Source organism: Vicugna pacos, chromosome 32, assembly GCF_048564905.1.
Source record: "Vicugna pacos chromosome 32, VicPac4, whole genome shotgun sequence".
In the NCBI taxonomy this organism is placed as follows: domain Eukaryota; kingdom Metazoa; phylum Chordata; class Mammalia; order Artiodactyla; family Camelidae; genus Vicugna; species Vicugna pacos.
In genome coordinates, this window is record NC_133018.1 from 17208330 (window position 1) to 17224195 (window position 15866).

The following is a 15866-nucleotide window of genomic DNA, read 5'->3' on the forward strand; positions in this document are numbered from 1 at the left end:
ACTCAGGTGTGTGTCAGTGCCTTTACCTCAGCCACACTGATTCCACACCACACAGCTCATTCATCTGAATGTCTATTTACCACCTTAAACAATATCTAAAACCTAAGCAACTTCCCTTCATCCAAACCAGCTTCATTCCTGAACCCCATGCTACAAATATGGAAACCCCAACCCCATACTACAAATATGGAAAATAGTCAGGCCTTGATCTGGTCTTTTATGGAAAGAAGTTCTTTATTTCTGATCTGATTTTCTGGAAATCAGAAATGTTTCTCTGCGAAAGACTGCGTGCTCTGCGCTGTTTTGCCTTTCACCCCTCACTGAGTCAAACCCCAGCATTCCTTCCCCAAATAGCCTTTTTGGCCAACAGAATAAACATCATTCAAAACCTTATCCATCATCAGTTGAGCAGAGGGTAGCACATTATCCAGGGCCTCAGTTGAGTTGAGCCAGGGGTGATCCAACACTCCCTCGATTGTAAGTCTTTCCTCTGGTTTGACCTTCAAGAGCCTGTGGAGAAAAAGCCAACAGGGCTGCTAGGCACAGTTGCTTCCAGAAGGCCAGGAAGTTCCTGGGTCTGGCTCTAACCAGCTCCAGCTTCCGACTTTCTACCAACTCTAACAAGCCTAGGCTTTCCATCTGCAGCACAGGGGTGGGATTCTTGTCCTTAACCGTTAGTGTGAGGCATTGTGTCCTTAGGTGGTCCTTTCTAGACTAAACAAATTGAGGTTAAAGTGGTAGGAAAAGGCTTAATTCAGTGATACTTCACAGTGAGTTCTAGGTTTAGTAAAGTAATCCTAATTTGGCTTATAGTTCCTAAGACCTTGAATCTTCAGACCATTGTTTATAGGACAGTGGGCTATAATTTCCAAAAGGGACTCAGAGTGCTCTTTTGGCCGATAGTGGCTGCAAAATCAGTTGAGGATCCTTGCAGTTCTGAAAATCCAGGTTGCTACTTGCAGTAAAACTCTTAGATGTCACCATATGGCAGGATATGAACCCTTTATTCCAAAGACATTCAAAAGCTAAAAATCTAATCTGTGAGGAGATGGCATTTCCTTCTAAGCCTAATGTATTGCTCTGTACCATTGACTTTTTGATCATAATTTACATCTTGTCCATTCATGCTTATGCAATTCCTAGCTCACCCCAGCATATTCCCTGGGCCTTTTACAGCACTGCCTTCCAAATACACAGCCTTCCATTCCAAATATCAGAGTCAGGACAACATGTCTACTTGCTCTTTCAGGTTCTGTGCAAACTTTTGGATCATTGTGAACAAACAGCTTCAGATTCTAAGGAAAGGATTGTTTAGAAAAGAACCCCAATGCTGAAATAAGATAATGTTGTTCTGGGGACAAGAGATATATTCTATAGAACTGCAAAGAACCACTTAGAGGATATTGATGTTTTGGCTAAGTTGCTGAGAATACAGCATGGAAATAGCATGGGAAGACCAAGGATGATTTAAACATTGCCTCCACCCTCCTAAAAAACTTTCACTTGAATATTTTAGAAACGAGTTCCTTTTTATATGTATATACATAAACACCTAACCAACAGGATAAGCTCACTTCTGAAAGAGAGTAATCTCCAAAGGAAATGGCTGTACTGTTAGGAGACATTTCCCAGGTTCTGCTCCTTTAATGCTTATTTTTATTGCATTACAGCTGAAGAAACTGAAACCAAAGAAGGAGAAATTACTCAGTGAAGACTAAGCAGTAGGAATGCCAGAACAGTGTCCAAGTCGCAGACAGTGAGCCTCTCACACAGGTAGGCAGAAAAAGCAAATACACCTCAAATGTAGGTCTGATTTCTTACTTAATGCTAATTTCTCCAAAGGACTCTGAATGTCAACTCTCCTTCATCCACTCACTAGCCCTAATTCTTCTAAGTCTTTCCATCTTAATACATGTCAGAGCAACCAACTAGCAGTGCGAAGGCTTGCGGGTGGGGTCTAGGCCCTGAACAACCAATCACACACTCCCACAGCAGCCACAGAGTGAAAAGCCAAAAGCACTGTGCTCATCTTAGCACCCCAGTTCAATTCCAGGGATCATGTCCATTCCAAATGACTAGCCTTCATGCAAGAAGCGTACACCAGGGGGTTTACCATTTAAGGTCCTGAATTAATGCTCACAGATACAATGACTACCCAGGAACCAGGGTTCAACCCTGGAGACAGATTCCAGGAATGCAACAGGAGGGAGCAAAGCTCCAATTTCACGGAGGTCTAGACAGTAAGAACTCTCATCTCAGGCTCTGGGGAAAAATTTCTGTGATGCTAAAATGGGAAGGAGCATGTCTGAGAAACAAAGGACTTTTCTCTACCCAGTAGTCCTTTGTGCCCCACCGCCTCCCCCACCCAGCAGCCCAGGAACTCACTTCCTCACAACATCTTTGGCCATCTCTGAGATCTGGCTCCACTCTTCCTCTGGGAACTCAAAACTGCCCGTCATGATCTTTCTCCGCATATCCTTTGGGATAGTCCGGCTGTGGTGTTTGGAGTAAAAAGGAGGGTATCCGCACAACATCACGTAGATAATCACCCCTAGGGACCACAAGTCACAGCTCTGAAAGCGAAAAGAAAATGGTCACTCACAGCAGAAGCACAGCCCCAAAATAAAGCCCCTAGGGCTGACCCAGAAACAAACCCCTGATACACACAGGCTGATATCACCAATAATCACTTAACAGAGACTGGAAAAGATTCAGCAAGTCTTGAGAGAACTAATCTTTCTTATTTGTTATGTGCTATCAATACTACATATATGCACACCATATATACAAGTGCAGTCTGAAGTAAAATAGTCACTTTTATTCTCACAGCTTAGACCCAAGCTGCTATCTGATTGCTGCATACAGATGTAGAATACTTTGTCCCCAGCCAGAAAGTAATAGATATAAGGCAGCTGGTTGTGAAACATGTATTCTGTCGACCTGGGCAGGGTTGAGGGTGCAGGAACAAAGCAGCTAAGACACAAGTGGGCTGACCCCATAAAATAGCACAAGTCATCTTGTAAAGGCTCAAAGCAGTTTGACACAGATCAGGGGTTTGTTTCTGGGTCATTCTGGAGGGAAGAATGGGAGGCTAAAAGCAATCCTTTGGCCACAAAGGGCTCACTGTGTCCATTCGCAAGACCATACTGCCACCAACTACCATGTCTGTAGGTATTAAGGTGATTCCATGGCCTGTAGTCACAGTACTATTATTAATAAAGGATTCCTATTTTAATTAAATGCGGCTCCACCTGCCTTGGACACTGGGTCCTTAGAGGCTTCAACTCAAGGCTCTCCTGAATTATAGGACAAAAGCAGAGTCTGCCTGAGAAAGGCAGCCCAGGGAGCCTGTCGCTGTGGCCACACGTTCCTAACACCACATCTGTGTGCTGCTCTGAGAGAAGCCTGGAAAATGAGGTGTCTCAGGAACTCTCACCCACATCTTGGCATCATACTCATAAATATTTACACATGACATGACTCATGCTATAGAACATAATCAGAAAATTACAGAGGTGAAAAGAAATCTTAAAAAATAGTTCAAGTGAGGAAAATAGTTCACATGAGGAAACTGATACTTCAGAGATCTCATCACCTCTAAGGTCCTCTGTCAAGAGTGAAAGAAACTAAGTGCACCAGCCAACATCATGCAGCTGAACAGTGGTGGAGTCATAGCAAGTCTCCTGGCCTAATGCCCCCCCCAATTAAGGTTGATGTATTTACTTAATTTTTGGAAATTTAACTACATCTTATTACATTATTTTTATTTAAAAATTACTTGCAGATGTAGCATTCAGTGTTCTCTTAGTTGCCAATATAAAGATTATAACTAGACCAACATATATACACATTCAGAAGTAATATGAACTCATTATTTCAAAAATATTACTCATCTGTGGTGTGTAAATTTTATTAGTATCATGCTAATTCACAAGCACCCCTAGGTTCACAAAATGGAACAGGAAGAGAAGAAAAAACTAGTACTGGGAAGTAATATATCACACAAGAATCCACTGCGTTCATGCTGAGACGACTGTGTCAAGTAAATGAATCTCCCTTAGCCAAGTGCTTCTACCACTCAATTCCTTCCTGCATGGGGAAGCAGGAAGCAATTTCTGACTCAGACACTATGATTAGCACAGCCCTCACATTAAACCTTCACTCTATTAAGGGCACAGCTGCCTATAAGGTTTTAATTTATAAGTGTGGAGCAGTGATTACCTGGGGACTGAACAGTGTCAATCTGTTAATCAGTGAAAGCAGATGTTTGGGGTTCCAGTCACACAGTGCCAGTGCCAAGTGGGGGTCCTGAGTGCCGCGGGAGCCTGTGTATTCTTTGATTCGTATGCGTGCGTGAGCGTGTGTGTGCGTGTGTGTGTCTGCGTACACGTGCATGTGTGAGTTAGGAATATGTAGGGCCCTGTAAGGTGTGGGACCAAGAAGAGCTGGCCTGCTTTTTTACCAGCCTCAGCTCCCTCTCTGTCACCTACATCACCTTGAGTCCCCGAGCAGCAGCGTTTCTTTCTGATCTACTCAGTGACTCCAGGACCTCCAGGACCTGTTTCAAGAAGCCCTAAACCTCTTGTACTTTAGAGAAGAGAAGTTTGATGCACAGGCTACAGATTTAAGAGCTGTGATAGTACCATGTAGCACTTAAGGATACTTGCTATGTGTACTAGACCCTGTTCTAAGTTGGGTATTTTATGGGGTTAGAAATAAGGGCACCATAAATGGCCAAGGAATATTCTCTGAAATGGTCTCCACCTCAAAAGAGCAAGACAAACATATCTTTTAAATATGGTCAGTGGACTACCCAGCTAGCCAAATGAAAAACCTCCAGGTGACCATCGTCTTTGGTTCCTGCTGCAAAACCTAAATTGGTAAGAATCTTATTTCATATTTCATCAGACAAAAACTTGAACTCCAAATACTCTTCTGCATGTGTGGCTTCTTTCAGCCTCTTGGGCAGGAATATTAAGGGACGAGAATGGAATTTACCACCTTCCCAAAGGGCCACAAACACCTCATAGGAGAAGAGGGACTACACCCGAGGGGTGAAGAGAAGTGTCTCTTCTGCTACCTTGTTGTACGTGTAGGGTGTTGGCGAGGTAGGTATGATGCCAGATTTCTCCTTCTGATGCCTTCTTTGTGCCTCCAGTACCTGTCAGAGTCATAGAAAGGGCACAGTTTACTAAAAATCACACCAATGATCTGCAACTTGAGATAGACTGCTAGAAGGCTGAAGAGGGTAGTCAACAATCAACAATTTAAAAAAAAAAATTCTACATAAACTTTCAAAAACCTTTTTTCTCTCTTACAATCAGCAATTTATCAGTGTGTCTGCCTAGGTCAAGGACATGAAGATCAAAGTCCCTGAAGGAGACTTATCTCTTCTTCCTGCCCATTGAAGCATCTGAGATTACCGACTTTTTCCTGGGGGCGTTCCCTATGCAGCTATAAAAGCAGACTGGTTCTGGCCAATGGTTCAGGTTCATGGGGGACTTGTTGCCAGGGAGGGCTGTAATGGTCACAGCAGTCTGGGTGTTAAGTGCTCCAAGGAGGTAACCACTGCCATCCACGGGACCATCATCCTGGCCAAGCTCTCCATTGTCATGTGCAACGGGACTCCTTGGAGCACAAGACTGGCAAGCCACACAGCTCCTTGAAGGTGACAGGATTCTGCAGCTCTCTGCAGGAATGCATCAGCCTTGCACTCAGACCCACTGCTGTTGTAAAACAATCTTCACGACTCTTCAATGACAACAAAATTCAAACATTCACCAATATAATATTACAACATCCAGCATCCAAACAAAATTTATTAAACCTGCAAGGAAGCAGGAACATGTTATTCAGAACCAGGAAATGGGATCTATAACCAGGAAAGAAAAAAATCAATCAAAAAAAGCAGACTCAGACCTGACAGAGATGATGCAATCAGCAGGCAAGGATTTAAATAAGTTATTAAATATGTTGCAGTACTTACAGGTAAAATTAACAAAATGAGAAGAGAAACAGATGATGTAAATCTGAAATGAGGAACTTCACAGATTAGACAATGCAGAAGAGTAGTGAAATTGAAAACCTAGCAAGAGAACCCAGCCAGAGTGAGGCATAGGTAGAAAAAAAGATCAGGACCTCTGTGCTGTGTGTGATCTAACATACGTATGACTATAGTCTCATAAAAGAGGCACAGAGAGGACAAGCAGAAAAACATTTGAAGAAATGTCTGAAAATTTTCCTAAATTGGTAAACACTAAAAAATGACAGATCCAAGGAACTCAACAAACCTCGAGCAGGAAAAACAAACACTCACACCAGAATCAAACTGCTGGGACTTCTGTTTCTGTCTATGATGTACAGAGCTGGAAAGTGTCACTCCCACCTTAACAGCAAGGAAAAACCACATAAACTACAAAATCATCACTTTTCTTGAATTCATCAGGGATCTCAAAGCAACAAAGTATTTTTGTCCCTTCAAAGAAGAGACAGCATGCAAAGACTAGCTCATCTGTGACAGAGCCCAGGAGAAAGCATTATAGCCTGCCATATGGGTAAAAAGAATTTGGCTAAATTTTTAACAAATTGTTAAAGGCAAAGTTGGGGCTAGCATGTGGGGCTAGCAGACCCCCCAGGAGCAATGGAAACAAGAGGTGTTCGCACCCACTTGTGGGCTCTTCTGCTTATGAAACTGAAGAAGACAGGACCTGCCCAACACAGAGGCTGGTTCAGAAAAGAGATACTCTCCATCCCTCGCCACTACGATCCTCCACCAGGATAGCAAACACCAAGTAGTAACAGCAGACTCCTGCTAGTGGTGGAGAAAGACCATGAAGCAAACACCCCTCTGAGGTACCGGCAGACAGGCAATGCCAAAGCTGAAGGTGGAGAAGAAACATTAAAAAAAAAAAAAAAAACCCAAAACACCAAAAAACCTGTGGCACCCCAACCACTACCCTAAGCACAAAGTAACAAGAGAAGAATCTCTAGCCAGTGGCACAGTAAAGGTAACAGTAGCAACAACGAAGCTTAAACTCAGCTCAACTCCTGAGCAGAATGACCCGACCCCCCTACCCGCACATTACAGGAGTAACAGCAGAAGCAGCAAGCCGCCTTCCAGCATAAATACCATTCCCCTCCATCTCTACAGATCCTAAAAATATTTAAAAGGTTAATAAGGGATTATCATAATTTTATGCCAATAAATTAAAAAACAAATAGTCAAATTTCTTGGCTCAAATTACTAAAAGTAGCTCAAGAATATAAAAGTTCAGTAGATCTATACCTATTTTAAAATTGATTACATCATTAAAACCCACAATGAAAACTCCAAAATACCAATCTTACACAAACTGTTTCAGAAAATAAAGGAGGAAGACACAATTCCCAATCAATTGTATATCAGTATTATTACCCTGATAACCTGAAACAAGGCAAAGAAAGACATTATGAGAAAAGATTATGGACCAATATCCCTTTTGTTAAAAGACACAAAATCCTTAACAAATCAATCATCATGACTAAGTGGTGTTTATCTTAGGAACGTTAAGAATGGTATAATGCCCGAAGATCAATTAATTCAGCATATTAACAAAAGAAAAAAGAAGAAATATATAATCAGCTCAACAGATGCAGAAAAAGCACTGGACAAAATTTATCACATTCCCTTTCAGTAAACTAGGAACAAAATGAAATTTCCTCAACCTGATAAAAGACATCTACAAAAAACGTAACAGTTAATGGTGAAAGACTGAACATTTTTTCTGTAAGATAAGGAGCAAGGCAAAGGCATCTGCCCACATCACTTATATTCAGTAAGTGGTCCTGGCCAGTACAATAGGGAAGGAAAAGAAATAAAAGAGAATCATACTAGAAAGAACAAAGTAAAACTATTTTTATTCACAGATGACATGACTTTGTATGTAGAAAATCTTAAACCTACAAAAAATCTACTAGACTTAATGAGTGAATTTAGCAAGATTCCAGGACCCAAGAGATCAAAACTCATTTTTATTTCTACAAACTAACAACAAACAATTGGAAAGTGAAAATTTTTTTAAATGTCATTTCCAATAGCATCCAAAAACATAAAATATAGAGAAAAATAAGAAAATAGATATTAGACCTACACACTAAGAAATATAAACATTTTTGAGAAAAATTAAAGACCTAAATAAGTGGAGAGATATACCATGTTCACTGAGTAGAAGACTTTATACTGTTAAGGTGTCAGTTCTCTCCAAATTCATCTATAGATTAAATGAAATCAAATCACAGGAGGCTTTTCTGTTATAGATAATTAAATTCAAAAATTTATAGAGGGGTCCTGGATTCAATCCTCATTACCTCCACTGAAAAAGTAAATAAATAAACATAATTACTTCCTCCTTGCAAAAATTAATTAATTAATTAATTAATATTTGTAGAGAGATGCAAAGGATCCAGAATAGTCAAAACAATTTTGAAAAAGAATAAATTTGAAGGACTTATTACACTATCTGAGGTCAAGAGTTAATAATAAGCTACAGTAATCCAGATGATATCACTTTAAGGACAGACATACATATCAAATAAACAGAATAGAGTCTAGAATAGACCACACATACATGGTCAGTTGATTTTTGACAAAACTGCAAAATAATTCAATTAGACAAAACTGTAATGTAATTCAATTTTTTTTTAAAAAAGAGGGAGACAAGAGGGTCAGAGGCAGAGAGAGAGACTGGAAGATGCTACACTGCTGTCTTTGAAAATGGAGAAAGAGGCCACAAGCCAAAGAATGCAGGTGGCCTCAGAAACTAGAAAGGCAAGGGAATGGATTCTCCCCTTGAGCTTCCAAAAGAAACACAGTCCTGCTGACACCCTGAACCATTTCAGACTTCTGACTTCCAACACTATAAGGTAATAAAAGTGTGTTGTTTTAAGTCGTTAAGTTAGTGGCAATTTGTTCCAGCAGCAGTAAAAAATTAATACACATATATGACAAAGAACTTGTATTCGGAATACAATAAAAAATTTTCTATCTCAATTATAAAACCAACAACAAAAGAAGGGCAAAAGATTTGCACCCATACTTCACAATAGAATGTTGTACCCATATTTCACAACTGAATAGCCAACAGACACATGAAAAAATATTCAACAACAGTAGCCATCAAGAAAATGCTATAATTATATCCATAATGAAGTAACACGTACTTTCCAGAATGACTAAAATTATAAATACTAACAAACATGATGAGGTGGTGATAAGAATGTGAAGAAACTGTACATTACTCATGCATATATAAAATGGTACAACCATTTTGGAAAAATACTGTACCTAAGCCGGGGTAGAACATGTCCCCTTAAACCTGTAAATTAATTTCCTAGCAGCTTTATTCATAACAGTCAAAAACGGGGAACAACTCAAAATGGTCATCAGTCAGATAAACAAATGTGGCTTAGTCATATGATGGAAAACTACTTAGCAATAAAAAGGAACTAACTACTGATACACACAGCAGCATGAATGAAACTCAAAAACATGCTGAGCCAAAGAAGTGAAACACAAAAGGTACATGAATTCCATTCTTACGAAATTCTCCAGCAAGTGAAACTAACCAATAATGACAGAAAGTAGATCACTGGTTTTAATTAAGAGGATTAAGTTGGGAGCAGAATGACTTCAAAAGCACACAAGACAGCATTTGAAGTGATGGAAATATTTTGTATCTTGATTGTGGTGATGTTCATGCAGGAGTTTGTCAAAACTCATCAAACTACACTTAGGATCGGAATATTTTACTGTGTATTAATTATATCTCAATAAGATTGACTTTAAAAGAATAAAATGCCTAACCAAATTAAGTAGTCTATAGGTATCTGAAGCTGAGCTCTCCCCTTTCCATTTGTAGTACATGCCTACTTATGCTGTGGAATGGGAGAAATATGAGTCTATAGGCAGCTTGATGATACATCTATGGCAGAAATAGCACATGCTTACCTGTGGTGCTACATAATATGGGGTAAATTGAGGTGTCATCAAGTCACCTTGGTCAATTTTGGCAAATCCAAAGTCACACAACTTCACTGGGGCATCCTGAAATAAAACAAATGGGAGTTACTGCTCCAGAGTTCTCGAAAAATGTTAAAGGAAAATCCAGGTGCAAGACATGTTACCTTAAGCTCTCATGAGTTTCTAGCTGACACCTGAGCCTATGAATAGCATGTCCTCAGGTCTGGAGATAATGATTTATATTTAGGAACTGTTCTTAGTAATGCAGAAGTAAGGAATTTCTACCCAGTCACAGCCTTGTTTTATAACTTGTAAAGGCAGCAGCACTAAAATCAAGATCTTAGCCAAATGCGGCCTGACTATCTGCTGGCCTATCTCTCATCAGTGCAGGGTGTGCTTCACCCTTAACATCAGCTTCACGATAGCCAGAGCAGATTATTTGGTGGGACACAGAGCATGGGGCTAGGACTGCAGGGGAAAACACACCTTGTCAGGGTTAACAGCAAACACAACTATTAAATTTCAAGGTAATATATATCAGCATATAGACTCCTGCCCCTTCCCAAAGTCCCTCCAAATAATACCCCAAAATCTTAAGTCATAAAAATACACATTAGTATCATCCAAAATTATCAGTGCTGGGGTATGTGCAATTTCTCTGAGCCTCTAGCAAGGGAACAGGTGGGAAAAATAAGTTGCTTAAAGCACTTTGGCCTAAAGCTTCTTCACCATGGATTCAGAGCACTCCAAACACAAACACACCTACATACCATTCCTGAACTACGTTGAGAGTAGCAGCACTAAAATGCAGAAAAGCAAGTCATCTCACCAAAGAATTATCCTTGAAGAGCAGATTTTCAGGCTTGAGGTCTCTGTGCGCAATGTTTAACAAGTGACAGTGCTGTAGAGCCAAAGCTATCTGGAAAAGGACATAACGGAGCAACTGTATCTTAGAAAAGATAACTCTTTAATGCCCCTGGTTTAGAGAACTCAGGATGTTAAAAAATGATCTTTATTAAGTCAATTAGGACTGTGGTCAGTTTTCAGTTTTAAAGCAGAAGTCAAGTAAGACTTTGGATACTAAGAAATAGAAATGAATTAAGCTTAGCTTAACTGCAGCTTTTATTTTGTTAAACAAAAAGAAAAATACAACAGTAAAACAGTTCTCTGTCAAATAACCCAATGGTTAAATCCTGTATGAAATGGGAAAAATTAAATGCTTCCACTTCCGTTCATCTGAGATGTGACAAGCACTGCAAGAGCGAACGCTGGGCCAGGCAGGCTTCAGCAGGCCTGGGTCCCCCCAGCCGGGCAGTGGCACTGACGCCTGGCTCAGTGGCGACCTGCACTCTCCAGGGAGCCCGACTGCGAGCTCTGCCTTCAAGAACAACGGAAAGCAGATGAGCGGACTTTTCTACCTGATGTTGCAATTTGCCCATCCTACTTTTGAAAATGTTGCCTGTTCAGGTGGATTTGAAGGGGTCTGGTTTTACATAAGATTCTCAGAGCTCATCCTTTAATATTTGAAAAATACAAGCTGTAATTTTTTAATTAAAAAGAACAAATTCTGTCTGTTCTTCAACACGCTGTATGAAATTGTCTTGGCATTCTAAGTATCAGTTCCTCCCTACCAGAAAGGAGGCATCAAAAAATGCTCGAGGCTCATGGAAACTTTGGAAGAATTTTTTAGTAAGAACCAGTTGGGCCATGTGTCCAGCCTCTTTGCTTTGCTTGCTTGGCCTGAAGATAAACCTTGACGATTCAGCTTTTCATCTCCTCAAGAAGTTATTTCCAGTTGGATTCCTAGCATTGTTTATGATGTAAATCATTCCTCTAGCAATAAAATGTGATGTCAAAATAAAACATAACCAGGAGTAACCCATAATTAAAATCTGATGAGGGAAAGGTGACCCATAAGCAAAAAGTTATCTTATATACTATTGTCTTAGAACATATTTTTACATCATACAATCTTTTAGGTAGTATCCGCAGCATTTTATCTCAAAGTCCAATAACAGTGCTTGGAAGCTATAATTATAAAGATTATCTACAGTCTAAAAAGTTGTTAAAATTACCTTCCTTCCAGAGTTTATTTAAATCTTATAATAGGCAAACAGTTGACAACCACTTAAGAATACAATCCCTCCTCAGAGCATAAAGAGGTCACATTCCTTCTGTCCAGGCATCTTTTCTAATTACATAACAAAGCAGGCAATGAGAGATCAAATAGAGCTTTTCAAGCTTTCTTTTATTCCCCCCAATGAAATTGTGCTTGTTAACCAACACCGTTGGCAGTTTGATTGGTACCCGGGGTTAACTTGCCTGCTTTGTTACTTGGCTGGCTTGCTTCTCTGTAAAGTGCCGGTGCTGGCTGATTCTGTGAAATAGCTCTCCCCCTTCCATCATCTCCATTACAATTAAGAGTCGAGCCCTGTTTGAAAGCATTTGATTTTGTTAAGTTAAAAAAAAAAAAAACTGAAACATCAAGTAGCTAACCTAGATACCTATCTACAAAGTGTGTAACTACGTCCTAAGCTACCAAGCCCCTTTGGGTTGGACCCCTTGTCACTACCAGCTAGTCACTATGAGTAAGGAATATCCCTGACCCAAAAGTTTCTAAGAAGCTAAAAGAAAGTAAAAGAATTAGTCTTGAAGGCAATGATCCTTTTGAAGATACTATACTTAACTTGTTATTGCTAGATGTTAAAGAGCGGGAGGTGTTTTTTTAAGTGACATGTTTTGTATATGTATTTTAGGAAAGCTAGACTGAAAGTATATTGAAAATAGAATATGACTTTGTGTGGGACATGAATTTCAAGTCATTTGGTTGGGCTATCTTGGCATTCATTCTCCGTGTGTGTGTGTGTGTGTGTGTGTGTGTGTGTGTGTGTGTGTGTCCCTCTCTCTACTCCCCACCCCTACTCCACTAGTTTTCCATATGACCCACAGCATGCCCAGCAAGACAGCTGGATAGGGTTACACAGCCATTAAATAAAAGCAAAAATTCTCATGTTGTCAAAAAGAAAAAAATCTGAGTTTTGGTTACCATTATTTGATATAAATGCTTCCAGCTTGCATCCAAATGCTTTCACCAACAGAGCATAGTTTTAAGAAATAATCATCTGATTACCCATTTGTTTTACAAATTCATCTTCTTTTTCCACCTGGAAAACTCCTACCCACCCACTTCAAGTCCTAGTCCCCACATAACCACCTTGTGAGACACCTTGCCTCCCCAGCCTACAGAGAGCAGCTCTCCTCCTTTGTAGCTCAAAATATTTTATGGATGCCTCTCCTTGGTACCTATCACATTGCTACGATGACAGATTTATATCTCAGCACCCCGCCCCCCAACAGAAACCAAAACTTTTTAAACTTTGAATTCCCTGGAAGACTTAGAATTCCACCCAACATTTGGAGGGAAAAAAGAATGATGCTGATTTCTTCCTTGAAAAGGAATGTCAGACTAAGCAATAAGGAAGGGCCTTTATGCCATGTCAGCTTCTAAGACATTGCTTAGAATATATTTGATCCCCTTTTGCTAATTTGAAATAGAATCTCATTTAATTCCATCTTACATGCTTTTTCTAAAAGAGAAAATAATCACAATAATCAGGGGCTCAGGAGAGTGGGTGGGGTAAGATTGGCAACTGAGTTGTTAACTGCTGAGGGTGGGTGATGGGTACTTGGTGTCAACTGAAAACAATGCACAACCTAAAAGTTGAGAATTATGTTTTATTTGCAGGCTTTCAGAGGACTTCAAGCCCGGGAAACAGCCTCTCAGATGGCTCTAAGGGACTGCTCGGAAGAGGTAAGGGAGGAGCCAGGATATATAAGAGTTTTTGCAACAAAGACCAGGTAACATCAAAAGAATACTGTTAATTAAAGAAAACCAGATATCTCAAGTTAAGGAATTTAGTGCTTTTCTATGGGAAAATGCAAGAGTCTGGGCTCACTGAAATCATTCCTTTGATATGTACCTTAGCTATAGAGGGCCAGTATCCCGTGCTTTTCCATCCTGAGTTCCCTCAAGGCTCACCATAGTGGGGGTGAGGGGGGACAGCTGCAATCTGATGGCTTGATGGCTGCAACATCCTTTATTTACTATTTACTGATATGGCAGGCAGTATTTTTCATTCACATTGGGGATTCACTACATAATTCTGTCTTTTAAAAATATTTGAAAATTTCCAAAATAAAAAGTAAAGGAGAGAAGGAGAAAATGGAAGGAAGGGAGACAGGCAGAGAGGGAGGGAAGAGAGAGAAAGAAGGCACAAAAGAGCAGATGACCCCACTACACTTTGACTTACATATGTAGAGGTGGGCATGTGATAATAACCCCGTGTAGTCTTACCTGGGGCTGGACTCATGAGGAAACTGTACACTGTTAGCAAACACTTCAATAATTTGCACTATATTTGGGTGCGTGGCACACATCACGTGCAGACGTACCTTAAAGAGAACAGAGGAAATGTTTCTGTATGTACGGCATGCCAATATTTTCTCTCAAAACGTCCCCAAACTGACCACACTAGGCCTGAGGATGAGCCTAATACAGTAAAAAAAACAAAAACAAAAACAGAAAAAAACTTATCACCTGGAATGATGAAAAAAAAAGTGTTTTCATACACAGATTACCTCCTTAATGCTGTTTCCATGGAAAAACGTCACCAACAGATTTACTTTGTACTATCCTAGGTATTCCTCTTATTTCAGAAATTATCATGTATCTCTGAACAAAAGAATTAAGTCCTTCATTGCGTATTATTAACATCACCACATCCAAATAAGTTAAAACACATCCTCAGAGCTCTCCTGCAGCACCCTTTCAGGCAATATTAACCAGAACCTTCCTTGAACTATTTTACCCCTACTCTTTAAGGACCTTTTCCAATAAGCAAAAACTAAATAGAAACCTGAATACTTCAGGGTCAAAAATCACATTAATTGAAAAAGAACGAAAGGTGGTTGAAAGGAAGCAAAACTCTACTAACAGCTTTTGGTATTGATGGATGCAGGACTGCTTTATAACGATAGCATGAATAGGGAAAAGGAATAAGTATGAACATAAAATTCCTTGTGCATCTCTGTATTCTCCCCAGGAAGCTGCCTTACTTGTAAAAAAAAAAAAAAAAACAAACTCTTGGGCACTTCAGATATTTAGGCAAGTCAAGGCGAGAGAGAAAGGACCATACCTCGTTTCTAGCTTTTGGACGATCCAAAAGAATTTTCAGTGCAAACCGTTCTTGGGTAGACTTCTTCACACAGACTCTAGATTTAGAGAAGAAATTCAATCAGAAATCACCTATGTTACAGTGAAAACTAATTTAACAAGTTCTTCTCTGAGAACTGTACTTCTAATCAAAAATATGTCCAGGCACATCAGAACAACCTGCCCCCAGGGCTAGCAGGTGGAAAGGCAGAAAGGCATCTCACCCACCCTTCAAGGCCTCAGCCATGTGAATCAACCTGAGGTTGGCCCAGATAGAAAAAATGGCCTCTGCTGGCTACAAGTGACTCACACAGGAGCTCCACGGTGTCGACATCTTAAATTATTCTGTTACAGACCATGTGACTCGGTCATTTACATATATTTCTAAATAGATGAAAAAAGCCTATCATAAATACTTCTACTTGTTAAATTAAGGCTATTTCACAAATCTGACACATCTGAGGCTTCTAACTTAAGATGTATTTCGAATGGCCCTTTTTAGAACAATTTTGTCATAGTTTGCACATAGGTCTCTTACCTAACTGGACCACTAATTCCAGCTCCCAGCTTCTGAGTCCAATTGATATTGTATTCTTCTAAAATGGAGGTTTCCTATTAAAATAAAAGTGGAGGGGGCAGAAAATGATTCTCCAATTA

General features: G+C 39.9%; 1 protein-coding gene across 2 annotated transcripts in view; it reads right to left on the reverse strand.

Annotated features, from left to right (window-relative positions):
- Window positions 1-15866, reverse strand: part of MAPKAPK5 (MAPK activated protein kinase 5) — a 34769-nt gene that overhangs the window by 7738 nt on the left and 11165 nt on the right. For both annotated transcript variants that reach the window (XM_031670060.2, XM_006204834.3), the window contains exons 2-10: window positions 15748-15821; window positions 15193-15268; window positions 14352-14449; window positions 12320-12428; window positions 10827-10916; window positions 9986-10081; window positions 5081-5161; window positions 2386-2573; window positions 390-510 (exon numbers count right to left, since the gene is read on the reverse strand). In XM_031670060.2, coding sequence (XP_031525920.1) covers window positions 390-510; window positions 2386-2573; window positions 5081-5161; window positions 9986-10081; window positions 10827-10916; window positions 12320-12428; window positions 14352-14449; window positions 15193-15268; window positions 15748-15821 — 933 coding nt within the window. The remainder of the gene's footprint in view (window positions 1-389; window positions 511-2385; window positions 2574-5080; window positions 5162-9985; window positions 10082-10826; window positions 10917-12319; window positions 12429-14351; window positions 14450-15192; window positions 15269-15747; window positions 15822-15866) is intronic.